Source organism: Lepisosteus oculatus, chromosome 4, assembly GCF_040954835.1.
Source record: "Lepisosteus oculatus isolate fLepOcu1 chromosome 4, fLepOcu1.hap2, whole genome shotgun sequence".
Classification (NCBI taxonomy): domain Eukaryota; kingdom Metazoa; phylum Chordata; class Actinopteri; order Semionotiformes; family Lepisosteidae; genus Lepisosteus; species Lepisosteus oculatus.
In genome coordinates this window covers 64632335-64659156 of record NC_090699.1, presented here as the reverse complement: position 1 = coordinate 64659156, position 26822 = coordinate 64632335, and the positions used below count along the sequence as shown (strand labels likewise).

At 47.2% G+C, this 26822-nt stretch overlaps 3 protein-coding genes across 6 annotated transcripts in view; all 3 read left to right on the top strand.

The window, feature by feature from the left end:
- Window positions 1-32: 32 nt before the first annotated feature.
- On the top strand, window positions 33-7915 carry nprl2 (NPR2 like, GATOR1 complex subunit). Of its 2 annotated transcripts, none has more exons than XM_069189528.1 (11): window positions 33-291; window positions 1398-1489; window positions 1980-2148; window positions 2703-2811; window positions 3208-3344; window positions 3474-3571; window positions 4763-4799; window positions 4956-5049; window positions 5956-6073; window positions 6816-6958; window positions 7381-7915. In XM_069189528.1, the coding sequence occupies exons 3-11, from the start codon at window positions 1987-1989 to the stop codon at window positions 7446-7448; spliced, it is 966 nt and encodes a 321-aa protein (XP_069045629.1). In that variant the 5' UTR covers window positions 33-291; window positions 1398-1489; window positions 1980-1986; the 3' UTR covers window positions 7449-7915. The 2 variants fall into 2 exon arrangements, with proteins under 2 accessions (XP_069045629.1, XP_069045628.1); XM_069189527.1 differs by having other exon boundaries at window positions 33-484.
- Window positions 7916-8660: 745 nt separating this feature from the next.
- On the top strand, window positions 8661-17985 carry zmynd10 (zinc finger, MYND-type containing 10). 2 transcript variants are annotated; one of them, XM_015348285.2, is made up of 13 exons: window positions 8661-8893; window positions 9252-9360; window positions 9926-10042; window positions 10558-10611; window positions 10926-11078; window positions 11550-11638; window positions 12008-12108; window positions 13019-13191; window positions 14767-14892; window positions 15053-15174; window positions 16095-16220; window positions 16701-16819; window positions 17602-17985. In XM_015348285.2, the coding sequence occupies exons 1-12, from the start codon at window positions 8799-8801 to the stop codon at window positions 16798-16800; spliced, it is 1365 nt and encodes a 454-aa protein (XP_015203771.2). In that variant the 5' UTR covers window positions 8661-8798; the 3' UTR covers window positions 16801-16819; window positions 17602-17985. The 2 variants fall into 2 exon arrangements, with proteins under 2 accessions (XP_015203771.2, XP_006631200.2); XM_006631137.3 differs by having other exon boundaries at window positions 16701-17985.
- Window positions 17986-18077: 92 nt separating this feature from the next.
- The window catches only part of rassf1 (Ras association domain family member 1), a 33874-nt gene continuing 25129 nt past the window's right edge, over window positions 18078-26822 (top strand). The window contains exons 1-2 of one of the 2 annotated variants that reach the window (XM_069189524.1): window positions 18078-19330; window positions 22017-22879. In XM_069189524.1, coding sequence (XP_069045625.1) covers window positions 22558-22879 — 322 coding nt within the window. In that variant the 5' untranslated portion in view covers window positions 18078-19330; window positions 22017-22557. Of the gene's footprint in view, window positions 19331-20599; window positions 20688-22016; window positions 22880-26822 lie in introns of those variants that run through there. The other variant, XM_069189525.1, reaches the window with a different exon arrangement.

Genomic DNA, 26822 nt, shown 5'->3' with positions numbered 1-26822 from the left:
ACTTCCTGTTTCCACACGTGACGCGGTGACCTCATTCGTACACATCGCCTTTCCGGTTCTAGCCCGATTCCTGCGACTTCGTTTGAGTTTCAAGACGCGCGAATAAATTTTGCCATGGCATGGAATTCAAACACACACAGACACCTACAATGATAGCGTAACACGTAGGTGTTTCACACCCCCTAACTAGGTGGCGCTCGCTGGTGCACTGAGGATTATATCCAGTAACACACGCTGCTCTCCTCGTTTGTTTTGGATGTGGAGCTGCCGTTGAGAAGCCCAGAGCGCTGGGTGGGTGGGTGTGCAGGTTTTTTTGGCTCTTCTGTGCGTGACCTGGTGAAGATTTGTTCCTGCCGAATTGCATGCAGACTTCCTTTAACATTTTGCGTGCCGTTTTCGCTCGAGAATGGGGAGCAGCAGCCGCATCGAGTGCGTCTTCTTCAGTGAATTTCACCCGACTCTGGGGCCCAAAATCACCTACCAGGTTAGACTAAACAACATCGTTATAGTCAGTGTGCTTCTTCCTACTCTTCGTCGTTTCTCGCCAGATCGCTTTCTTAGGTTATCTTAGGTGGCAGGAGAGTGGTCTTTGTTCATGCCAAGGATTCTAGACGGGGGAAATAGCTAATGTCGTTTTATTCCCAACTACCTGATTAAAATCAATGCATTTTATTACGATGATAGAGTCGTGGTGGTGTGTGCACCCTGAGGCACCGCAGACCCGTTACAAGACCTCCAGCTACACCGCTGACTGAAGCCTGATCTGGAATAAAATCCGCGCTCCAGGCGACGAGGACAGTCCGCGGTGTTCCGGGCTGTTAACGGCCTGGTCGGTGTCCCCAGCTCCTGGGCAATCTGTGGGATACTTCCCCTTGAGGTTTGCCTCTGCAAGACCTCTGAGATGATGCGAACACCTGTTTGCACGAAAAATGTCATCTGGGATAAGCCCCTTTGACAAATAAGACGTCTGGGGTCCCCCCTCTCTTTGGAAACTAAAACGTAGAGCCCCTTTTCCAGGAACGTGAATAAATACTGGGGCAAGAATACGGGGTCCCCACCTGTGAAAATGAAGTTGGGGAACAAACTGCATTTCGTGTAGTAGATCCTACGTTGTACTGTGGGGGTCGGAACAGTTCCATAACACACGCTAGGGGTAGCACACCAGCACTGTGTAGCCTGCACACCGAGTGTTTTCCGAAGAGGTGGAACCTGTCTAGTGTTGAACAGTGGAGGTGTGATTCCCGAAAGAATTAAGCTGACATTGACATTGGTTTGAATTCTGCTCTCATTGCGTCTGCTCCTTGTGAATGTGGTTATGGCATCTCAAGCACTTTTCACTGGTCTTTCAGCCATTCTGACAGGTCTGCTGCCCTGTGCCCTGTGTTCTGTTTGTTCAGGTTCCTGAGGAATACATCTCTAGAGAGCTCTTTGATACAGTGCAGGTGTACATCATTACCAAGCCTGAGCTCCAGAACAAGCTCATCACAGTGTAAGTATTTCCTGACAGCGTGGCCCAAGTTCTGACGCCGATTGTGCGTTTTAGGTTTTCTAATCGCTGTAGAAAATGTTTTCAAGCTTTGTTTAATATTATTACAATAATAACTAATTCCTATAGCACCTTCAAAAGTATTATCTCAAAGCACTTTAGGGAGGTATAAAAAAAACAGTTATAGGTTATATAAGGGTAACAAATTACAATATAAGCACCTATAAGAAAGACAGTAGGTAAGACATGTCATTAGAAAATGGAAGAGACGCTAATTAAGTACAAGCCTTTCTGAACAGAAAGGTTTCGAGTCTAGATTTAATTGCCCTCAGGGTAAGCGGCTCTCTGATATATTTGGAGTTAGAATTCCAGAGCTTTGTTATATTCCTCTACCCTGATAGTACTGTGCTTCATTGCACTATATTGTGGGAAGAGATCCAGCAGTTATGTGGGCGGTGTCACCTAATGCCAGCATGTGTTGTGATTGGTGCAGCACGGCGATGGAGAAGAAGCTGATTGGCTGCCCAGTGTGTATTGAGCACAAGAAGTACAGCCGCAACGCTCTGCTTTTCAACCTGGGCTTCGTGTGCGACGCCCAGGCTAAGACCTGCGCCTTGGAGCCCATTGTCAAAAAACTGTCTGGATACCTGACGACACTGGAGGTACCTGCTCACTTCCTGCAGGCTCTTCTGAACTCTTCATTAAACGCCGTTCTCATTCTCTCATGACAGTCTAGGGAAATACCTAAATATTCAGCAGGGCATTTTACTTGTGCAAGTTGAGTACCTTGCTCAGAAGTGGTACGGCAGTGTCTTGCTTGGGATTTGAACCCGTGACCTTCCCTCTGGACTGCAGACATCAGCACTAATTCCTTGTCAACACTGCTGCAACTTAATGTCTTTATGAACAACTGACCGTACTGTGGTGAGAAATGTACTCAGGAATGTCTTGATGCTGAGGCCTGTACTGTAATTCAACTAGAGGGTTTTTATCACAGGGTTTTAAAATCTAAGAATGTCAAAAAAGAATAATTTTTGGAGAAATTCAGCTCTTGTGGAAAAGCTCAGTGGTTTGTTTTTTTATATCCTAAAAACAGTGCTCAGTGAACACGGGGCAAAAGAAAGATCTAATATTCAAGCAGGTGGCAGCTGTGCATAATCCTGTGGGTTTAGTTCATCGTCTGTTGACTGGTTTCGGTTTTAACCCTGTTTTGCAGCTGGAAAGTGGGTTCATCTCCAACGAGGAGAGCAAGCAGAAGCTGGTGCCCATTATGTCCACCTTGCTGGAGGAGCTCAATGCCAAGGGAGCGTGCACCCTGCCCATTGGTGAGTGCAGCTCCCCAAGACTGTCCAGCTGCAGGCCGGGCCATTCTCTTCATGCACCGATCAGCATCGCGTGTGTCAGTGTGAGCAAAGAGGACTGATTCTAAAGAGGGCCTCAACGGTGAAACACAAACCAAAGGAGCCAGGTGGAAACTATGTGGACAAGCAGTTAACACAGGGATTAGGAGGCACTTCTTTACACAGAGGGTGGTGGGAGTGTGGAGCAAGCTGCCCAGGCATATTTTTGAAGGCGATAACCCTGGCTTCTCTGAAGAAACAGTCGGGATCAATCAGCTTATAAGTACCAAACAGGCTGGATAGACTGCATGGCCTCCTCTCGTTTGTAATCTCCCTTCTGTGTCCTCTCTCTCTCTCTCTCTCTCTTTCTGGCCGCCGTAGATGAGTCCAATACCATCCACCTGAAGCTGATCGAGCAGCGCAAGGACCCGGCGATTGTGCAGGAGTACGATGTGCCCGTCTTCACGCAGTGCAAAGAGCAGTTCTACAGGTCGCAGTGGGACCTCACCACACAGCAGGTACGGGCAGATCCACAGTCTGGGGGCAGCCCTGGCAGTACAAGATTCCCAGGTTTCAGGCGCAGATCTTGTGGAACTGGTTTCCCGCGCACTCTTTCTCGCTGCTAAGATCAGCTCTCTGTGTGGCAGATCCTGCCCTACATCGACGGCTTCCGTCACATTCAGAAGATCTCTGCAGAGGCGGATGTGGAGCTGAATCTCGTGCGGATCGCTGTGCAGAACCTGCTGTAAGCGTCTTTTTGTGATGTAGTGCTGTAGTGAAGCTTGTGCAGCCCTGTGGAGATAGCAGTTTCGTCTGGTGAATATGGGCCAGTGTTCCTTAAGTGTTGGAGAAAGTTTCCCGCTTTCCCATAAAAGACAGTCAGGAAGTCCATCTCAGAAGTTTTTATTTCTTGCACATGGGAGCGAAACACACCGAGATGCTCGGTGTCTTTTTCTCAAAGCGATTAAACTAGAACAGTCGCACTTCCCTGGGTTTAGGAGATTGAGATAGTTCCAAGACCACGCACAACTTCCACTTCCCTGTTTGCAAAAGATAACTTCTTTTAACACAATTGGTTACTTAGTTTCGTCGCGCGCCTTAGTTTAGTTTCCTCTATAACACAGTATAGAGTTACATAGTAAATAGATAGATACTTTATTGATCCCGTGAGGGAAATTGCAGTGCAACAGCAGCTTAACACAGACAACACAGCCACAGTGTAACGAATGATACAATAATAATAGCACAATACATACACTACAATCAGTACAGTGAGGGGTGCACTAAAGGAGTTACTCACGATCCGGACACACAAAGAACAAACTAGAACAGAACAGTACGCAGAAAAATCGTATCACACATATGAATATAAATATAGATGTAAATATAGATATAGATATAAATGCATTGCACAGGTCCCTGGCATATATTGCACAAAAAACGGTTGTAGACGGGAAAAGAAAAAGAAAGAGAACAGATGTAGCAGTAGATGTGTAGATGCATTCAGTCCAGAAACAGGTCACTGTCAATGTTGCCTCTGCCCAGACGCAAGGTGGATGCGTTGTACAGTCTTATGGCAGAAGGCAAGAATGACCTCCTGTAGCGCTCCCTGTCGGACCGCGGATGAATCAGTCTATTGCTGAAGTTATATTCAGCAATATAGTAGCCCTTGTGTCCAGCGTCCTTTCGTTACAGTTCAAACCAGTTCTGTGTGTCCACCTTATACTGCAGCTTCAGCAGAAAAAGTATGTACAAAGTTCACAGAGACCCTCTCCACATTGGTGTACATAACTTAATGTCCACACAGTGGTACTGGTTTAAGTGTTTTTGTTAGCAGAAAATATTTTTTGGCTCATGGTTAGGAAATCTAATAGAGGATTGATTGCTCTCCTGCAGGTTTTGGGTGTCAGTATTAAACCTAGAATTCTTCCAACAGGTACTATGGCGTTGTAACCGTGGTCTCCATCTTTCAGGTGAGCAGGGGAGTTAAAAAAAAATCCATCTCCATGGTCATGCTTGGTTTTAGCAGAACTGACATTGATCTATTTGAGTCCGTATCTCATCATTTTTTCTCGCCAGGGCTTCAGTCCCCTTCTCGCCTGACACCGTGCTGTTGTCTTTCTTTGCAGTACTCCAATGTGTACTCCACGACACCCAAGGTTCAGAACCTGATGGATGACAAGTCAATGCAGGAGGAGTGCCTCGCCTATGTCACAAAGCAAGGTAGGCTGGGAAGGGCTAAGAATGGAACATTCCCGGGCAGCTAGACGTGTCATAATCAAATACCAGCTGTGGTATTGATTGTAAAGGACAGGGTATTTTTTAGTCTATCCTTCATCCCAAAGCTTCTTCTCCTGGTGAGTTTTGCAGATCTTCCACGAATGTCCTGGAAAGAAAATGAAATTTAGAGCATGCAGGTGCTCTGCCACCCTGGAATGGATGTCAGTCCATTTAAGGCCAAGGTGGAAAGGGACACTTCAGCACAGCTAGGGAAACATAGCCAGCACATTTCAAGGAGGTGAGGCAAAACAGGAGTACCTATTAAAAACCCGTGTGATTGCAGAGATAACATGCAGACTCCACACAGACAGACCAGAACTGGAACCTGTTTCCTAGTGCCGTGAGACTTTAGCACTCATCATCGTGAGACCCTTAGAAATCTTAACAGAGTAGTTTGATTCCAGAGTGTTTTTTTTTTTATTTAACACATTTTCAAAAATGCTATGTTTAAATCTCTAAAGTGTGCTGGTAGCCAGTGTAGCAGGGTCAGGGCTGAAGTGAATGAAATACGTGTCGCTTCAGATCGCTGTAGAAAGATGCAGTGAAGGATGAATGGATGTGAACTAATGTGTGAACACAACTGAGGCTGGCTTATACTCTCGTAAGGACTACATTTAATCAAGACTGTCACCCTTCCGGTTCAAAACCACTTTTGAACTTCCCCAATGGTCAGACACAAGAAAAGTTTGGAAAACACAAACTAGATACAAGTGAGACCTTTTGGCTTTGGGATTGCCAAGCCAGTTGCTAGTGTGATTTATTCTCGGCCTGCGTTTCTTCTTGCACAGCACGAATTTTCAAACATTTAAGTTTCTGTACGTGTACACACCATCTATATGCATGTTTTAGGCCAGAAGAGAGCCAACCTGAGGGATGTGTTTCAGCTCTACTGTGGCCTGAGTCCAGGAACTACAGTGCGAGACCTGTGCTCTCGCTACGCGCAGCAGCTGCAGAGGGTCGATGAGAGGTCAGTCGGCGCGAAAATGAAACCAAAAACAAGTTTAAAAAAAGGCAAATGTTTCCTCAATGAAAGTCCAAACCTTCAGTATTATTCCACCATCTAGTATTCAGTTAAAATTCTTAAGATCTGTGCTTTTAACTTTATGTCCTGTTTTTAAGCTAAAAAACATAAAAAACGTGTCGCTTCTGAATGGTAACGCACTGTATGAGTTCAATGCGCAGCGTAGATAATGCACCCTTCATTATCAACAAAGATCTGAAATGACTGCTGAAGCAGGACTTTGTTCTTATCAGGGCTCTCCGTCCTTCACATCTTAATAGGTCCTTAAGAAAGGTTACAAATAATAATAACAATTGCTTACACTTATATAGCACTTTTCTGGACAATCCACTCAAAGCTCTTAACAGGTAATGGGGACTCCCCTCCACCACCACCAAATGAGAGGTCTGGCCTGTTTGCTCATTAGTAGCTAACTCATTCAGGCATCCCATCCTGCCATTTTTTTTAAAAGAAACCAGGTGGTCTCAAAAACATGGCTGGGGGTCCTGTTCCATGCTCCCACAACCCTCCCGTCGTCCCGTTCTTGGTGTGTTAACCCACTCCACCTGGTGTCCGTCCGCGCGTGCCCCCCTGTTCGTTCGGAGAGGGTTAGCCCTCGGGGGGTCAGACGGATGTTGACGAACCCGTGCAATCTGCCCCGATGAATGAGAGGTGTGTTCTGGGTGTCTTGACCCACCCCTCCCCTCAGGAAACTGATCCAGTTCGGGCTGATGAAGGGGCTGATCCGGCGCCTGCAGAAGTACCCCGTGAAGGCGACCCGGGAGGAGAGGAGCCGCCCGCCCCGGCTCTACACTGGCTGCCACAGCTACGACGAGATCTGCTGCAAAACGGGTGAGCCCTCCCCCCCACTTCCAGCTTGAGCGGAGGAATGCTCTTTGGATCGGGAGAGCTCTGCAGTACAATTCCGAATTGTAAGACCTCGCATACGACCGCCTTAGCCAACAGTTTTTCGGAGGAAATACGCTTTTCATCTAACGGCGCGTCGTTCGTTTTTTTGTGTGTGTGTGTGTGTGTGTCTTTTCACGCTTGCTCGGCGGGATTGAACATTGTACATGAGACACCGTAGCAGTGTACGCTGTAGTCTAATTGGCACAGGGCTCCTCGGTTTCCTTGTGTTGTTCATTGTTTTGCTCGGACGCCCGGCTACCAGCAGGGCTACATTTCGGGTGTCCTGGGTGGCGCTGGTAAGTTTGGACATCCCGCTGAAGCAGGTGCCTGGATGCGACTAACGCCTCGTCCCTTCGGGTCTCCAGGCATGAGCTACCGGGAGCTGGATGAGCGGCTCGAAAACGACCCCAACATCATCGTGTGCTGGAAGTGAGGCGCGGGGGCCCCGTCTCCGTCGTCGGGAGTTAGCGAGCGGGTTTTTTTCCCCGGTTTTCCCCGGACTGCTGCTGCTGCAAAGGGACAGGGAGTGCAGAGCTTGTTTTTGTTTCTGCTGGGAGATCCCCCCCCCCCCGCACCCAGTTCGTTCGGGTTAATGGTCAGTGTGCGGCATATTGGCAGCAGGCTGGGCAAGGGGTAGGAGAGGTCAGCGTCTGCGCCTCGGCTCTCGCCGTCCAGGGAGGGAGGACGAGGGGGCGGCTGGAAAGCGATGGAAACGTGGACGTCCGGAGGGTCATAAAATCTGCGTCCACGCCAGTGAAGACTGAAAGCTGCCAGATCCGCCATCGCGATGACGGATCTTTTGCTTGTTGTGGATTTGTGTCATCCCCCCCTAACCCCAGCCCCCGACATTGTGTACTAAAGCGAGTTTGATTTGAATGAATAAATTGAGTTTAATTTCAACTGTGTCCTTTCTCTGCCTGACTCTTTTTCCGAGTTTACCCACGCAGTCGTCGAGTTCATCGGCGCGGGAATAAAACCTCTGACGGGTATTGGATTTCCTTCAGATTTCTAAAGGGTATAGACTATTTTTGTTAAGGAGACTTCCAGCGGAGGGAAAGGGTGCCCAGAACTTGATCTGGAGCTCTCGTGAGAATGCTGGACCAGTAACTGGAAGGTTCCCGGTTCACTTCCCAACATCGGATGTTTAGCGAGGTGCTCCATCTGAATTGCTCCCGCGAAATGCCATATCGACGGGTACGGATGACACCCACATAAGGTGTTGGCGAATTAAGAGTCGTCTGTATAAAGACACGCCAGGCTTTTTGCGCTAGATCGGTCCAATTCATCCATCCGTGCGACACCAGTCCATTACAGGGCCCAATCACACCAGGGCCAATTTTCCCAGGAGCCTACCAGTATGTCTTTGCACCGTGCGAGGAAGCCCAGGCGAACAGGGGGAGAACTTACAAACTCCACACGGGGATAGCACCCCAGGAATTGAGCCTGGAGTCCCATCGCTGCACCACTGTACCGTACTAAAACGCAATTCACTTCCCGTCGAGCATTTTTTTTTTGTTTACCCTCTGTGGTAATCGTTTCGTGAATAGATCATCATTGCTGCACAGAGATGCAGCCCCGCTTGACCGAGACGGGCCGTGCAGCGCAGCACGCATGCGTGTGTTTCCCGGGTCGCCATGGAAACGACGGCGGTTGATCTGGCCGCACTTCAGAGCAGAAGGAGCAGCTGATAACACGGTCGAGTGAAATTAACATTTTAAACAGTTTTGAAGGCATCGGGCTTTTTATTTTTCTATTTTTTTTTGTATTCTACGGCGTATTGGCGATGGAGTCGACACCTACGGTGCTGTTTGCCGGGGAAGCCGAAGGGTCTATCCGGAGTTTGGAAACTTTTCCACTCAAAGAGATCGGTTCTGCAAGGTCCGTAAAGTTGAATTAATAAAGACAAGGTTTCTGCTATAACCCTTATCTAAATAATGGAGAAAAATAAAAACATGAAACTCCGAAATTCAAGATGCATTATAATAATAATAACAACAACAACATAAAAAAATCATCAGAAGGTTTTTCGACTGGAGGTCCGCGATGTGTTTAATTGTTTTGACCGAAGTTTGTTTTTGTTTTTTTATTATGTCGTGATCAGTGTGTTGATAAAAATTAAACTCTTACCTGAACGTAGTATTATTCATCGTGTCAGAATGAATAATACTACTGATAATAATAATTAAAAAACTTGTTACCGCAGTAAACGGTTTTTGGGTCTCTGAATTTTTGGCAGGTGGTTCCGACAGCACGAATACATCGAGAAGCTGAACATGCAGGCGATCCTGAACGCCAGCGCCAGTCAGGACGAGTTTATCAAGGATTTTCTGGTGTCTCTTGGGAAGGTACAGTCTTTCTGGTCCTGTCGTGGGGTTCCGAGACCACATACTGTACACTACTGCATTGTAACTTTCTTAATGTTCTGGTGAACATTACATACCACATCATGTGTTTGTGGTGGAAAACGGAGCCAGACTGCTAATCCGTGTGTGTGCCTGTATTCATCCATCAGCAGAACGGGCTCAGCAGGATTGTGAAGGTAGCCAGCACATGTACAGGTGCACAACAGCTGCAGCTTTCAGATATCCCCATCAAACAGATAGTGTGCGTGGCCAATATAATCACTGACTGTCATGACCACCTCATGCACAGTGAATCTGAGCTCCTTTCATCTGGGGCATTGATTTTCACTGCCCACGTTTTATTCTTGTGGCTATTCACCTGTTTAGTTTGGGCAATTGATCGTATATTTTGCTGTCTCTTGTTTGTTAATGGGTTCGTGTTGTGTCACAAGTCTTGTGTATTGTGTTACGTCATTTACCTGGCTGCACAGCAAATTTTTCCATGTGGGACAATAAAAGTAAGTAAGGGCTTCTACTCCGGTTTCTCCTGCCCTGTTTTTTTCCTCAGGTTCCCATACTGATCCGAGAAATGATCTCGGTGGAGATATGGAAACAGAAAGTGTTGCCCGTGTTGTGCCAGTTACAGGATTTCAACCCAAAGAGCACATTCCCTTTATACATGGTGGTAAGTGAGTGCAATATGTTAAATAAATGCCCCGGTAATAGGGCAGACATTGTTCACAACGTACTACTATAATGATAAGAACTGTAAAAGAACAAGTCTGAAAAGGCATGAAAAATCTAGTTGGCATTGGACCCTGTGCTCTGACGCCCAGCTTCTCTCTCCCTGTCTGTGTGTCTCATGAAGAGCAAGCTGGGGGTCTGCGAAAGGACAAATTCCTAATACAAGAAATTGTATATGGCCAATAAAGTGATCTTTTCTGATTAATTGCAATAGATACTGGACAGTATGTTGGCATGAAAGTTAGTGCTCTGCCTCACAGCTCACAGCTCAGTTGTAGATCTGTGTGCATGTGTATTTGCATGCATAAGCCTTGCTTTGAAACTGAGATCCCACCCAGGGTTCAGTCCTATATCTCTTCAAGGCTAGGGTTCAAGCTGCTTCAACCTTTACCTGGAATAAGCATCTTCCTGATAGTGGATGGGTTGCTTAGTGTTGACTTTTTAATGTCTTTACAGATTCATCACGAAGCCACCATCATCAATCTCCTGGAGACCGTATTATTCTACCAGGTACGTATACCGGATCCATTCAAACACTGAGTGTGTGGCCAGTGTCACTAGTGTGTTGCGCTTTACTCCGGTCGCAAAGGCTGTCCAGCTGAGACTCTTCCACACGAGTAGCGGAAATCAACTTTTTCACCAGGCACAGACCTTTTTTTAAATGCAGCACAAACATATATAGCTTGTGGCACACAGAGATAAAGACATACGCTGGTTAGGGAGAAGCGATGTTCTTGCGCTACAGAAACGAATCACTCTGTTGTCCATGCCTACAATAGCGGCTCTCTCTGCTGAAGTTGTAAGAACTCTTTTCTTAACTGCAGGATTCCTGCGAGGCAGCTGAGGAGTCCATTCTGGACCTGATCGATTACTGCCACCGCAAGCTGACCCTGCTGGCAGCGCGAGGCGAGACGGGGGACGTGCCAGCCAAGGACAGAGTGACTGAGGCCGAGGGCCCAGAGATGTCCTCCCTGCAGGTCCGCACCAGATCAGGGAGCTGCGGACCATCCACATGAGCCCGTGCCCCTCACTCATTAAAACACAGAGGCCGCGACGACTCCAGAGAACACAGTCTGAGAATCTTTTGTGAAACAGTCAATGGGAGTTTGTCACCTTCTTCTTAGGATAAATGTCAAAGAAGAGTAACAGGCCCAGTCCTTAAATGCTCTGGTTCACTTTCCAAGGAATATATAAGCGCATTAAAAATACACAGAATGTTAATGCACTAAATAATCTGTAATTTAAAAAAAATGTTCAACCCAGACACCAAGGGTAAACAGGATATTGATCATAATCTTAATGATGAAGGCATATAGATAAGAAGATCAGCGTTAATGATGGAGGTTAAGGAGGGTGTTGTCTTTAACTATCGAGGCAGTTAGGCGTTCTAAGCAGATGCTGAAGATCCTGCATCTTGGAATCGATCGCCTGCTTTCCTTTTATCTCAGGAGCTGCAGAAGCAGAGCTCAGCCTTGGAGTTTGACATCTCTCTGAAGTCCCTCTCCGTCCTCCGCTACATTACTGACCACATCGATAGGTTTGTATTCACTCAATCTTCGTAGGGGCTCGGTGTAATGAACTGGACTCTCCCGCTGAACTGAAGGATTGATTGATTTTTTCCTTAAATCCTTAAGTCTTAAGTATTAAAATAAAATCTCAAGCCATCGTCCCAGAAGAACTCAGTGAGGCTGTGCAGTTCCTTTCCCCTTTCTGAATTTTGCAGTTTGCCCTTCTTTATGTGTTCTCAGTAACTATGCCTTTCAGTTCATTTCCCCACACTTACCAGCGTCAATGTTCTCTTGGGACGTGAGTGCTGTACCGTATTGTATTCCCATAGGCCATGAATAGGAGCTTGTAATCACTGGACTTGACAATAGGAAATTCCTGTGCTGTTTCTCCCCTTCAGTTTAAGCCTGAGCGCACTCACAAGACTGCTGAGCACCCACAACCTGCCCTGTGTGCTCGTGCATCTGGTGGAGCACTGTCCCTGGAGCCGTCGCAAAAATGGTAACATCAAAATTCGGAGAGGAATATACTGTATATTCCACTGTCACATATGAACAGAGGTTGTTCTTTGGCAGGCAGGCGTACCGTGGAACGGTCTCGAAATCGGTAGAGATTGTGCACAGAAAGTGGAGATCTGTGTAGTTCTCTGCAGCATTAAATCAAATAAACCTTTATGTTCACTGAAACGAGCTCACCTCCCACATTTAAATTCTAGTCAAAACAAATACTGGGTATTGTTATACGCTGTCCTTCCTTTAAGGAAAATACTGTGACTAATTTTATATGAATTAATTAACAACCCATTTAAACGAAACAAAATGCCATTGTAAGAATACAAATGCACTGTTTGTGATTGAACATACAACCCAGTTTTGAAGAGACAGAATAAAAAGTGCATTCCAAAGCAGTTTTATAAAATGTGCCAATATGAATGTATTCAAAGGTAAGTGTTGTTAAACTTGAAAGATGGTCTAATTATGTAATCAACTTAAAAAATAATTATACAACCAGCTTAGCCAGTACATTTCATTCTACTCTATTTTAGCCTAGCAACTACGGTGCAAAAATAAATATAAGATAGTTAAGGGCACTAAAGGGTCTAAACCTTTTCATCATCTACTCCAGTCTTGTTTTGATTCAAACAATCTTATAAAATGGGTAACTTGTAAGTCTCAGTGAATTTCATTTTCAAATACGATCAATGCTGAAGCAGGATCTGAAAATAAAATCCTTCCAAGCATACTACAACTAATTAACTATGTGGGATACAAGTTTCCCTACATCCTGTTCTGTCTAACTGGGGTTTTCTGTTATTTTAGACACTTGTTTAAAAAAATATATGACAAAACCTTTGGTGTTAGTGTTCACTCATTGTATTGTATTGTACTGTACTTTTTGTCTCCCTCTACAGGTGAGCTGGAGAAGTACATGGATGGGAAGTGGCATCAGATCCCCAGGGAAGACCACCTGAAAATGACCAAGCTGGATGGGCAGGTGTGGATTGCTCTGTACAACCTGCTGCTCAGGTCTGAGTGTCAGAGGAAATACGACTTCAACAGCTTCAACAAGACCCAGCTCTTAAAGGTAGAGTGACCCCATCCGTTATCTAAAGCAGCTTATTCCCAAGAACTATCACGGCAATCCCAGTGCCCATCCTGGAAGCAGAAGGGGGGGCTACATCCGTGATGGGACTGCTGTCCATTGCAGGACACGCACATACCCAGGGACAAGTTAGAGAGTCCTTGGGAGGTGAGTGGAAGTCGGACGGTGATAACATGCAAACTCCACACGGAAGACTCCCCAGGAGGAAAGTGAACAAAGGACCCCAGAACTGTGAGCCACCAGCTAGCCACCATGACACCCAGTGCTTCGTAATCACTCTTTAATTGAGGAGCCAGCCCCTCTACATGTGAACAAAACTGATAAAAGTTCTGCCCCAAGTTGTATACCTCTCTTTCCAAAGGCAGTGCTCAGCTTTTAAACACTGGCCTGACACCTTTTAAATCCTAAAAGGCAAGCAAAACCTGAGTCCAGCAATGAACCTTTGGGAATGACCTTTGGGCTGTACAGCTATGTTTGCGTACATTGTGGTACAGATAATGCTTAATAGGTGTAGTTTAATCCCAAATTAAAATGAATAGCCGGACACTACACGATAAGCAATCTTGTTGAGGATCATTAGCAACATACTGTAATTAGGGTTCAAGTCATGCCAGGTAAAAAAAGCTGTTTACTTTTAACACAATAAACACTTGGTTTGGCAAGACCCACGGTTTAATAGAAAACAAAGGAACAATGCATCCCTTAATGATATAGATCTGCTCCAGCTGCCTTCAGTTTCCAACCACAGTGAGTTTAAATGAAGAGCACTTAAGAGGGATATCTGAGTCTGCCATGCGTCTCGCTTTCCCTGAGCCGTCTTTTCACTGTGACCTGTTAAGAGGAACTCCGCTAGATTCCCAGATGCCTTTTCCGATTGAAGCCACTTCCCTTTGCCTGTTTTGCTTTTCTTCTTTTCCAATTAAAACATCCTGTCAAGGTGTATAAAATAACGAGCTGGGAAGAGCCACTGTGCCAGAGGGCAAGCAAACAACAAAATCAGACACGTGGACAGATTAGGAAGATGAAAGCGACAACTGTGTGAATTCAATTTTACTTTTTTCATTTTTTAAATGATTCAAAAAGCTCATGAGCTTATAGAAATTATTGTTATATAGTGATCAGGGTGCCTGCTCGTTTCAATATACCCTAGTCTTAAAAACATGCTTTCTGTGGTTTGGTTTTAGTATAAATGGTGATAAAAACGTGGTCATTCTGAAAATCCCCTCATGTACAACATCTTCCTTTCACTGGCCTGGTATATGTTTTTGCCTTCCACCGGCTCTCACCTGCGGTGTATACACAGGTATATTTATATGAGTATATATACAGTATTTAATACATCTTCAGAATCACATTCAGTTAAATACTCTCCAACACAAAATGATATAAATTCTGACACATGGTGAGCCGTGGTGTAGCTAAGTGAGCAGAGCAGCCATGTGTGATGCAGTTCGCTTCAGGCAAGCGCAGATAGTGGCTGCTGTGTGTTGTGCTCTGGTTACTGTAAGCGCAGGACCTGTTTTGGCCCGATCCTGATGTTTGTGAGTGTATTCCCAGCTCCGTGGCTTCCTGACCGAGGTACTGATTGACCAGCTGCCCAATCTGGCCGAGCTCCAGCGCTTCCTCAGCCAGCTGGCCATCACTGACCCCGCACCCCCTAAGAAGGACCTCATTCTGGAACAGGTAAAGCACCGCATTATAAGAACTAGTCCCCTACCAAGCAAGTGAGTGACTCCTTTCTGCTTGACAAGAAGGCATCACTTCACCTACTGTGTTCTTTAAATCGCGGTGATGTTTCTTCCTTGCCTGTTCTTTTTTTATTTCACCATGCCTTGATCTGTAGATCCCGGAAATGTGGAATAATATTATGAAAGAGAACTCTGGGAAGTGGAAGGCCATTGCTAAGTACCAAGTGAAGCAAGCATTCAGCCCCTCTGAAGAGGACCTGAGGCAACAGGCACACAGGTAAGGCAGAGGGGCAGGAGTGTGAGGACTTTGCAGAGGGAGAGTGCGGCCTACACAAACATGCCTCAGTTTATGCAGCAGCATATAACTGTGACCTGCCACTGAGATCTATAGGGGGTAGTGCCCTAGCAGAATAAAAGTACAATCAAAGCATTTGTCTCATGTGTAAGAAAGGGCATCAGCAGGTACTTGTGTGATAAGGCTTTCTCCTTAAACACTTGATTTGGGTCTGAAAGAAGAATGTTTAGTAACAAAGCTGTTCATTGTGGTGGTGATGGTGGTGGTGGGGAGCGGTGTTAATTGGGATAAAGGCATGTGCTCTCTTGACCAATTTACCCCCTGGCACAGCTTGCTTACTAAATATCTGGAAATATTCTGAAACACAACTACTTCCCCTTTCAGAGCCACATGTAGTATTTAATGATCAAGTCAAAATATGACACAGATGCTTACTTTATTCTCCCAGGCACTGTATTTCTTACCCCATTAAGGACATTTGTATTTATTAAGGGCTGCTTAAAAAAAGCCTTAGTACTGTATTAGTTCAGGTGGGTAGCTGCGTCAGCATGCGTAGGCTGCAAAGGAACAAGTTATAGGTTTATTCCCTGCTGAAAAAAAGAAGAAAGAGAACACAATGTTTCGGCCGTGGAGCCTTCTTCAGGTGTGAGAGAGACAGGGCAGTCACTCCCTGTCTCTCTCACACCTGAAGAAGGCTCCACGGCCGAAACGTTGTGTTCTCTTTCTTCTTTTTTTCAGCATGGAATAAACCTATAACTTGTCCCTTAGTACTGTATGATGTAAATCTGGAGGAGTGCGCAAAATCCTTGAGAAGCCACTCACCTCGAAGATGCGGCGTCTGAGGTGTGGGTAGAGAGAGATGTGTCCTTCCTCGCGTCACCTTGCCCTCTCTCTCCTGTCAGGCTGGCCCAGACCTACAGTCTGGATGTCATGGAGAACCTCATCCCTGACAAACCCAAGTGCGGCTCCTGTGGCTGTGAGGCCGCCAAGCGCTGCTCCCGGTGCCAGAGCGAGTGGTACTGCCGCAGGTGAGACGCCCCGTCGGGGGAAGGCGCAGTGGGTTCACATCCTGTAGCAGCCCGCGGGCCTAGACAATCCCAGAGTGCTGTGCAGAACGAAGAGCAGCTGCAGCGGACCCAGTGTGACGGTGTCAGCATTTAATACGAAGGCCCACAGTCATGACAAAACCCTCCGGCAGTGTGAGACTCCATTCAGTGTTTGTAAATAATTATTGGACAGTATGAAAATGGGTGGGCAGCCAACCTTATGTGGCTGTATCCCTGCTTCAAAATATTTTAGAAAGTAGGAAGAAAGAAAATTTGGCTTTTTTTCTACTGCATGGTTTTGTAACACTGAGTTTTTTTTTATTTCCTCCCCTCCCCCCCCCTTGCATGTCTGTTGCAACAAAAAACAAATGCAATTAGAATTGGCACCGGCCGAAATCTTTTAATCTGGGTCCCCTAGTATTTTCTAGACTCGCAAGGCTAACCTGTTTTGTCTGCCTGCAGGGAATGTCAGGTGAAACACTGGCCGAAACACAAGCAAGCGTGTGAGCTGATGGCCGAAGCTCTTCACAGACTCCGGGGGGACTTGGACGTCAAGCCGTAGGACTCGAGAAGAGTCAGCAGTGGGTCTAACAGGAAAGACAGCCCAGACTGAACTGAGGTTTTAAAGCACAGGGTCCCAGCAGTCTGCCTGACATGCCCTTCAATATACTGTCAATGTCAGTGCAGTGCTAAAACTAAATGAGTGGTGACGTTGGACAGCTATTGGTGTTCTGAGAAAATTCATCTATTGTTGCACTGGTTTCAGCTAAAACTCCTTTTAATAGTGTCTAAGTCACATAGCTTTGATTGCTGTACATTTATTAGTAAACTCACAGTAGCACAATAACCACAAGCTCACAAAAATAAAAACAAATGAGGGCGTTTTTGCAGCAGAGAATTGGGGCTTTACTTGTGATCCAAGGCTCCCTGCCAAAGATTAAATGCTAAACAGACACTGTGCAATTATCTACTATATCATGGTGTTCAACATATCCCTCCCTCTTTGGCTGATCAAGATGTGTTATTTGTATTCTTTCCACATGGGAACTGTCTGTTGCTTACTCGTGTCAAAGGACAGGAACATTGGCTCGCTTGTGACATACAGTACATGACATCTCTTCTAAAGATTAATACACACGTCTTCCTTGCTCAGATGTCAGCATGTAGACACATGGCAGACATACCGGTTAAGAAATGGGAGGAGAACATCCATCCAACCCATTTGTCTAAAAGATTCTCAGTGGTTTAACTGGGTAATATACCGAAGGCCATGTTTGCGCAGTGATGGAGAGGCTGTTGCACCCTCTGCCAGAAACCACTAGATGGCCAATGGCAGTAGTTTATTGTCTGTTTGCTATTTCAGATTAAAAGCTCGTCCAAGATCTTCTCTTCTTCAGAAACTCTGGCCTAGAAATACAAACTTGTCTGATTGTGTCTGCGTGCGTTGCTCTCACTGGAAGCAGAACGATGGTGTTACCTCACTCTTGCACATCTGGAAAGAACTGTTCATAGTCTCGGGAGGAGCATCAGCGATTGCAGAACCAACCAGAGGACACAAGAGCTCTACACCGAATCCCTTGGCCATGGTGTAGCATGATTGTGTATATATCTTTGTGTATGTTGTGATACTACAATGTGTACAGTTTGGTGTTTACTACACCCTAATGGAACATGATTACCTGTAAAACATCTCCCTGTAAAAAGAAACTTCTAACATTGACAAGTAATAAATAACTTTCATGCACTAGTCAGGGGAAGTTATTTAACTTTTGCATCTTCCTGAATGTTGTTCTCATTCCCTCCAAAAAAAATCTGTTTCGTTTCTGACCGCCAGTGTTTATTCCAGTATTACAGTATACGGACGGGGCGATGTCTTTCGCTATAATTTGTTGTGTGTGTTGGGTCTTTTTGCTGACACTTATTTGACACCCCTAATCGTTTATTATAGCTGGTTTCAGCGTGTAAGCGGTAAGACGTTGCAGGACTAAACCCGTTACCAGCACCAGCCCGGGAATAGTTAAAAGTACAGATCGTGTGCCCAGCGCCCACCCTCGGGTACAACCCCAGGACGAAAAGTAGGACTTGATGCTTAAGGTGGAACCTCGTGGAAAACCCTTTGAAACATCATTGCTTTTGCAGATGGCTTGCAGTCGACACCAACAACCGGGCTCTGCGCGGTCTCCGTATCTCGCACATGAAGGCTTTGAATGTTCCCCCTTCTCGCTTTTTTTTCCCTTTCGCAACACGTTGCTGAGACGGGACACCACACCTCCTCAACCCACTCTCTCTACGGAAACTTCAGCGGATTCCTTCCAGCATAACAGCGCCCGGCAGATCGCGCCTCGCCTCTCCGTGTGACCGCCGCGACAGCTGCGCCCAGCTCCGGGCTGGAGCACATGAAGACGGCTGCTTGTCTCTCCGGGCTCGTCCGTGCAAGGTTTCGACTTTTTTTTTTTCGGCTGTCCTGCACGGAGGAGAAAATAAAATCACATGAGCGCGGGCAGAAAAAGGGGGCAGAGCTTTCGGAGGGAAAAAAAAGGGTCTCTTTCGTTCGTGTAGCGTTCTTCTGCTTGCATCTACTTTTCGCGAGAGAAAAACCGTTCGTTCTCCGTGTTTCAAGACAATTACTCTCTGTCCTCCTTTCAAGCACCAGCTAGACAGTGCGTGGACAACCGAAGGACCGTATGAAGCTGCCAGACTTTCTGAAAATTCCCTGGCGGTGTTTTAAACCGAGAAGCTCGTCCTGCTACAGCGTAGCCGCTGACAAGCTGCGCCTGTGGTCGCAAACGCGTTTAAGGAGTTAACTCGCTTCGCTTGCTCTCTCTTGTTAGCTGGGGAAATGGACTGCGTTGAATAAAAATACATCTGTGGCAAACTGTGGACGACTGTTATCTTTTTTTCTTCTGCTCCATTGCGTCCTTCCAAGGTTGCCGGCGACAAACACGAACTCTTTTTTGTTTACATAATAACGGAGGATTAGTATTCCAGATCACGAAGGGCATTTTAAATTGCTGCAGCGTTTGAAACTTAACAGTTTTTGTTCCACTGTAGCCACGCCTGTGTGTCGGTGACCTAGATCGAGTCTTGCCTTGGTAAGTGGTGTGTCCCAGCTTACATCTTTACATGCATTATTTATTTTTCGAGGACGACGTGAACGCGACGTGTAATTTTTTACAAATCACGACGGTGAAATATATATATTTTTAAAAGGCTGTTGGAAGTTCGTGGGTTACCCAGCGCTTGAAAACAAGCGGGCTTAGTCTCGGGCAGGCGATGCACAGAGAGGTCTGAACTGATGCTGAAGACTTCACACTATGAAAGCGGGCACGTTGCCGGGGTTTTACTTCGGTCAGGGTTGTAGGTACAGTTGCAAATCCCCCAAAAATCACAGCTCCAGACAGAACGTTATATCCGAGCGTAAACGATTTTTTTTTTCCAGGGAGGAGCAGAAGTGCGATTCATTCCGAAAAGTAGAAGTGGTCGTTCCGCATTTTCGGGTCAGCGTGTTGTCCTGAGGAATGCCCCAGATGGGGACAGCTCCCGGAGGCATCGTGAGATAACGTCCCGCAGCTTCACCCAACTGATTCCCTCCCTCCCGAAGGGATCATTGATTTCTTTTCGCGTTTTACACCCCGCTCAGCGAGGAGAGAAAAAAAGTTTTTAAAAAAATTTATGACCCGTAGTTTAAAATAATGTGAGCGCCACAAAGTGGTTTTTTTTTTTCTCTCGTGATAAAATTCACATGAACGAAGTGTAGCTCGATCTATCAGCGCGGTGTCCCGGGGTCCTCATACCGCCCGCACGGCGGGGAGATGGGGATGTTTCAGCATCTGCGCTTGCCCTTTAAAAATCTGGGATGCGCCTGGCGGCGTTCAAAATGCGTTTCCCACGGAGGGGGCCGCTTCTGTCCGGAAGAAAATAACCGGATTGCACCCAAGCGGTTAAAATAAAATAGTCGAAGCTCTGATAACGAAAATCTCCAGAGTGCGCGGTGGCTCCGTGCATCAATAGAGGCTTTACATTCACTGTTGGAAGCTTTTTTTTTTTGAATTTGCATTTTTAAAAATGTGTGTGTTGGGGAATAAACGTCTATACGTTTTTATACTAGTGGCGAAACTGAACGGTTGTTTATTTTTGCACCAGCTTGTGAGCATGCTTGTCCTACTTGTACAGCTCGGACAGGCTCAGCCATGGGCGCCCCCCAGTGTGGGGCGTGCGTGGCCCTTGGAGGACTGTCACCCCCTCTTCTGTGCTCTCGGCTTCCCGGTGGCGTGGGCGTGGGCGTGGGCGCGGGGCGCGTGAAAGACGCGCGGATCAAGTCGGAGTTTCCCGTGAGCGGAGCGGCGCGCAGGTGGCACCGCGGGGCGCTGAGACGTCAGAGCACAGATCAGCAGGGCGAGCGCGATTAAACTTCGACCTGTTCAGCACTTGTTTTGGTTATGTCCCAGGGTAAATATTTTCTGGACTAAGTTGCAGACTCGTATTAAAAAAGAAACCAATATTGATATTTGTTTGGATGAAAAAGATGTTATGTTAAGTTTCAGCCCCATCGAAAACAATATTACAATTTCGTTTGTAATCAATTTAATGATTATAATGGCGCGTTATTATATACATAACATGAAGTGGCCTGAGAAGAACCCTTTGGGCATTTTAAAATGGGTGTAAGGGGGTATTTGCAGACTATTTCAAAGTGCAAAAATATGAAAGCGGTGCGGACCCTATTTTTATTTAATTTGTTTAATCATAACTTGAATTAATGTAGTAATATGCACCCCTGACTATCTTTTTGTCTTGAATTGTTATGTGTCCTCTCGTTTGTATTGTAATTTTTGTTATTCTGTTAAGCATAAATACGTTTTTTTTAAGTGATTAAACTTCGACAGCGCATGAATGCACTGTGGATACACGTGAAAGAGCAATATACTGTACAAACACGGTAAAAAAATGCACTAAGATCATTTTAAAGTGCGCAGAAGAGCATTTTCCTACGTGCAGCATGACAAAAAAAACAGATCTCAGTGATGTTTGCTTGAACTCAAAACGCAGCACAGAATTGACTTGGTTTCCTGGGTGTGATTCTCCTTCTTCGGCAGAAGCACCACTTTTCTAGCTACAGTAGGATGCTCTCCGTGAACGTTGCCGTCAGATAAATGCGCGATCACTGAAACCGTTCAACCAGGGAAGTAAATTGTGTTACATGTTACAGTGGTCTCCCTATTTATAAGTGTTGTTTATCACTTGGAAGTCACGTTGAAGCGCTAATGAAAGTAGAGTATACTTAACTAGAATGCGTGTTGTATGGTTCATCACAAGGAGTAGTGATTAGGCCGCTGTACTGTGCTTATAACCAGGTGGTTGCAGGTTTGAATCCTGCACAGGGTACTGCTACAGCTGTAACCTTGAGCAGGGTGCTTCGTTCAGACTGCTACGGCCCATTGCCTCACTGTATAAACAGACGCAATTGTACTGTAAGTTGCATTTAAAAAATGATCTTTATCCTGCGAGACATTGAATTCCTAGAGACACACGCACAAAGAAAGGTTTCCTTTGTGTGATAAAAACGTCAGAACGCTGAACAGTTTTGAGCAGTGTTGCACCAATGGCTGAGAGACCCGGTATCTCAGCAGTGACTCTTGTCGTGTTGTGGGTTGGACTATCGTTCTGTCCCTCGTGTTTTCCGAAAGTCCAGAATCTTGGCGCCTGATGGCTTTTGCTTTATTGGAAACGTCTCTGTTCCCGCGTCTTCACCGCGAGTCTTCCCCTCTGTTTCCCCAGTGAGTCTCTCCCTTCCCTGCGGAAACCGAGAGCGTCTTTCCGAGCCGCGCACCGAGGGAGACCGGAGACCCTGACCGTTTGTGGAACCCCAGGTTCTGGGGGGTGTCGCAGATCGACCATGCAGCAGACCCCCACGGGCTGACAACACCGCTGCCGGGAAGCCGTGTGCGTGGCTGGGACGACGGGGCTGGTGCTATGTGAAGGGACACACCCGCGTCACGTCCTGCGCACTGGAGCATGACCTGAAGACATCGGGGGGACTTTCCTGGCTGTGTCTCCTATGGGTTCCAGAGGCGTCTTCGAGGTCTCAGCTGTGAGGAGGAGAAAAGACAGCGATTACGCGAATCTTCCACCTTCATACGCTGACTGAGCTGTTACGAAGAAATGGACGCTTTCTGTCTCCCAGTCTTGTCCTGTGGTCCGAGCTAGCAGAGTGTCTGCCCGGCTTGTAGATTTGGAAGGATCCATGTTTAGGATAAATTCCAGCTGCTTCACGGTGTTGGTTTAGAGTCCCTCGCTCCAGTTCTGGTTTCAGCCCGGCATGTCCCAGGGCGAGCTGATCGAGCTGCAGGAGCTGTCCCTGGAGGACCGCATCGAGCTGGCCTCCGAGCCGCCGCCGCCGCCCCCCCGGACCCCCCGCCTGGAGCGGGTCAACGCCCTGCGCATCAGCCCGGGGAAGGTGCCCGAGCTGCTGAACCGGGTCAGGATCATCCGGCTGCTCGGCGACGGCGGGGACCCCCAGCTGACGGAGGAGGCGGGGGAGGGGCATGACTTCCAGCCCTGCACCCACACGCAGCCCACCTGGTGTGACCTGTGCGGGGACTTCATCTGGGGACTGTACAAGCAGAGCCTGCGATGCACCCGTGAGTACCTCTCACATAAGATCAGATGAGGCCACATACCATCTCTTGTGTCAGGATCGCATACCCCAGCTTGCTCTCCGGGAGGCACACAGACGGGGAGAGAGGCCTGGGGTCAGAGCACAGGGTCAGTCATTGTACAGCGCCCCTGGAGCAGCTGGGGTTAAGGGCCTTGCTCAGGGGCCCTCTGCCGGCCGCGGGATTTGAACCGGCAACCTTCCAGCCACAGGCGCAGGTCCTGAGCCACTGTGCCAACGCTCCGCCCGGGTGTGACAGCATAGTCATATCTGGCCATGGGTCCTGCTCAGAGACCGCCACTGCATGGCTTCAGAAGCATGCCTGGGTGTGCCTGCTGTTAGAGGGGCCTGTCTGCAGAGTTACCTTACGCACAGTAACCATGTGCACAAGGTCTCTAAAAATAATTCAGAAGAGCGGTGTGGTCATAAAACCATAGCAAACTACTTGAGCTGGTGCTTGTGGCTCTTTAAAAATAAAATCTTTATTGCGATTAATTAAGCTTCCACGTGCTTGTGCTGTAAATGCACAAGCCTTTTATTAATTGTGCTGGTTTACAACTAGGTGGGCCCTCTTTCTGAATGTCTAACTGCACCAGATACCGTATTAAAACTCCAGGCTTTAGATGTGAAGGATTTGTGTTGAAGTGCTCTTTTAAGCTTGTTGATTGTTTTTAAAATTGCTCTTTCATGTTTGTTGACAGCCCAAAGTATATGAGGGCATAAGGATTTAAAAGCAATTTCTTTTTATTTTAAAAACTCATACCACACCCACGGAGCACTAAGACACGGAAAATAGATTCAGATGATACAACTTCTTTGGTGTAATATTCACACATGTACTGTACTGGTCTGATAGTATATTAAATGAGAGGAAAGTTCGAGTGAATGATTTGGGCGACTGCAGAACAGGGCAGTTTTAAGATTAAAACCGTTTAATGTAGAAACAAACCAGGCAGTGAGCTGAAAGTCTTCTCGCACTAATCAGTCAAGTTACACAGCTTCCACCCAGACTGGGAATACAGGTGTCAAAACCAGCATCAGTTAAACAGAGCAATGAACCTAAATTTCACTTCAGTTGTGTGCTTGTAAAAATGTTATGTTGGAACAAGCCTATTTATAAGAGACGGGAAGGCTGCCTTTAGCTGTTGCTCTGATTAACGTATCGTGCATCTTTGACTTTACGAGAAGCCTGTTTCAGTGCTGACTGGTGAGCCCTAACCTTATTTTATCAGTTTCCTCAATCCCTCGATTATCTCCAGCTTTCGCAAGACACATTTCCTTCCCCCTTGCTGACATGTCTGCCTCTGCACACCAGGTTTCTTCTGTTTGTGCAAGGAGGTGGAAATGATACCGTGCGTCTGTTATTGAAGCTAATCGCAAATCTGAAAGAGCTCTTGCCTTTCTCCCATCTTGAGAGCGGAGAAGTCAAGACAGATGCTCGCCCAAATGCACTGGCTGATCTCTTCTCAATATCGCCATGCTTGGTGAAAGTTGTTGTTTTTTTAATTTAAAAAGTTGTTTTTACATTCTATATGATTTGCAAAGCTGTCAGAGTCTTGATGGACCTGTAATTTTTTTCAGGGTTGATTTTGTAGCTATAAGCTACTGGCAGGGTGCGTCTTGCAGGGTCCTGTATCTCAGCTTTCAGATTTCTAATGAGTTCTGTTGGTTCTAAGATTTTGTTCACCTGTACTGCACATAAGACTTTGCCTGGGAGAAGCCATTTCCACATTTTTATTTGCCTGTTATGTTAACTGAACATAATATGTTCCCCCCACACACACACACAGAGACTCACACACCCTCGTTCCTGATTTTGGTATTTTAACAATCTTTGTGAGAAGACAGGCTCTGGAAGAAAAGGCTGAGGTCACTTCTCTTTAGGCTCTCTGGGGGGAATCTTTTGGTTCCCTTTCCCTGTCTCTGTCTCGGTGAGCGGCGATGAGGCGAGGAGTTCAGCAGCACAGTGGCTCGGCCCAGGCGCGTGATCGTGTCCCCCAGCACGCTGTCTGCGCGGAGCTGTCTGTACCCCCCGAGGGGACACCGCAGGGCCTGGCCTTCACTGTGCCTGTGGTTCCTCGAGTGTCCCCCCACCCCCCTGACTGCAGCATCACCTAGAAACGTGTGTTCCTGAGGCCCACAGCAGGCAGCAGGGGAGAGACCATAGACAAGTGGAACACAGGTTTGCTTTAAGGAGATCTGCAGGGTACTATGGGCCCGGCCACATGCTCAGGCAGATGGCTTAAACCCAGATGGGCACCTGTGAGGCAGGTTTGGCACATCTGGGCGGTGAGGTTTCAGAGTTATGCCAGCCTGCCGCAGAGTGCGAGAGGGCGCGGCGGGAGACGTCCCACTTGATCGTTTTTTAAAAGTGAGCCAGACCGGGCGGCTAGTCTCGCCTCGCTTTTTTGGTCGAGAAAGAAAGAGATAAACCAGAGCCATCCGAATATCGAAGGCCAGGGGGCCAGGGACGCCCGGAGACTGGCGCTTCACTGCGAACGCAAGTTCGGAGCGGAGTGAGACTTCAGCTCCCCCGGCGAGTCGTTTTTTCTGTTGCCAGCAGTCCCATCTTTCCATCCGTATCGGCGGTTTCCAGCTCCGCTTCGGCTGGGTGTCATGTGATTTGGTTTGGTGTTTTAATCTTTCCTGGGCGTGAAATTCCTCTCGGTTTCCGCTCGCTTTCTTTGGAGTGGTCGCTATAGCAGGTTCCCCTGTCCCGTCTCCGATCCGGGACCCCGTGACTCCTGCGACGGAGGCCGGCCAGGATCCTGGCGGGACAGCGGGGTGCCAGGCAGGGATGAGCCCCGTGCCCTGCCAGTACAGGGGATCTGTTGAGAGCAGTGTCTTCCGTGAGCTGGCAAGGACTGGCTCTCCATGGGCTTTGGGAATTCCAAATTCTTGTGGCAGCATTTTCAGAAGTTGCGTGTTTAAAACGAATCTTCAGGTTTTGAAAATGACTGCAGTTTCTGCGTGTCTCTGCATCTTATTAATCATGGGGCTGCTGTCGCTGTGGTACAGCCGCCTTCACAGGTTAGTCAGCGGCCCAGATATATACGCAGGGGACTTGCTCTGTGGTTGTGCTGCCAAATGGGGAAACATCTAGTTTCCTGGAAAGTTCTCTTTCGGTCTCTTGCTCTTTTAGCTTGTGCTTCAGGAAGCATGGAGCTAAAGCTTCAAATAGACTCCATCATGGAAAATCAGTGCGGGGACAACTCCAACCCCAGCTGTGTGCATCAGACTGTGGTCAGAGCAGTCCTGCGGCCCCGAGACCTTGAGGAAGCAATGTGACAGCAGGACTGCGGGTTCACTACAGGGCCTTTGTAAACATCCAGAGGAAGTCCAGTGGCCGTCCTTGTCAGGAAATGCCAAGACAAGGCCCTCGGAACGGAGGACGCAGATTTGTACGTACTGAAAGAAGAAAACAGTGAGGGCTTTTGTCTGGTGATGCCTGGTTTGGGGGTCCTGCGTAATGAGCATTTCGTTCACTGAGTGAGAGGAGAAGAGAAGTGCAGATTTGATGCGCCTGACTGGAGGTGTGTTCGCCCGACTCCTGCAATGTGCGCCGATTTAGAGCAAGGCCTTCAAATCGGTTTGTCGTGCAGCACGGTCAGGAGGTGGTCAGGTGTAAAAGAAGAAGGACAGAAGACTCGGGAAGGCACGGTCTAGGACTGTTGCCCGTAATACTCCCATATCTCACACAGACGTGCGTCTGTGATGACGCCGTGGAAGGCGCCAGCATGCGGAGAACGAGTTGTCGCCGTGGTGATCAAGGGAAAAACATGGCTGCTCCTCCACCCAGATGTGAACTGCTGTTCACAGATAACAGCTGCCTTTTCTTTTCATTAACATTTTTTACTGGCTGCCGCAAGGCCACACAGTAGCTTCCCTTGCATATAAAACGTCACACTGGAGTTAGAATCTGTCCCCGT

Excerpts from the sequence above, each read along its gene's own strand:
- nprl2 (XM_069189527.1), top strand. The coding sequence starts at position 407 with ATGGGGAGCAGCAGCCGCATCGAGTGCGTCTTCTTCAGTGAATTTCAC. Across the intron at positions 5,050-5,955 it reads CGCCTATGTCACAAAGCAAG|GCCAGAAGAGAGCCAACCTG; the intron begins GTAGGCTGGGAA and ends TGCATGTTTTAG. Across the intron at positions 6,959-7,380 it reads CGAGATCTGCTGCAAAACGG|GCATGAGCTACCGGGAGCTG; the intron begins GTGAGCCCTCCC and ends TCGGGTCTCCAG.
- zmynd10 (XM_015348285.2), top strand. The coding sequence starts at position 8,799 with ATGGAGTCGACACCTACGGTGCTGTTTGCCGGGGAAGCCGAAGGGTCT. Across the intron at positions 9,361-9,925 it reads TTCTGGTGTCTCTTGGGAAG|GTTCCCATACTGATCCGAGA; the intron begins GTACAGTCTTTC and ends TTTTTTCCTCAG. Across the intron at positions 14,893-15,052 it reads AGGACCTCATTCTGGAACAG|ATCCCGGAAATGTGGAATAA; the intron begins GTAAAGCACCGC and ends CTTGATCTGTAG.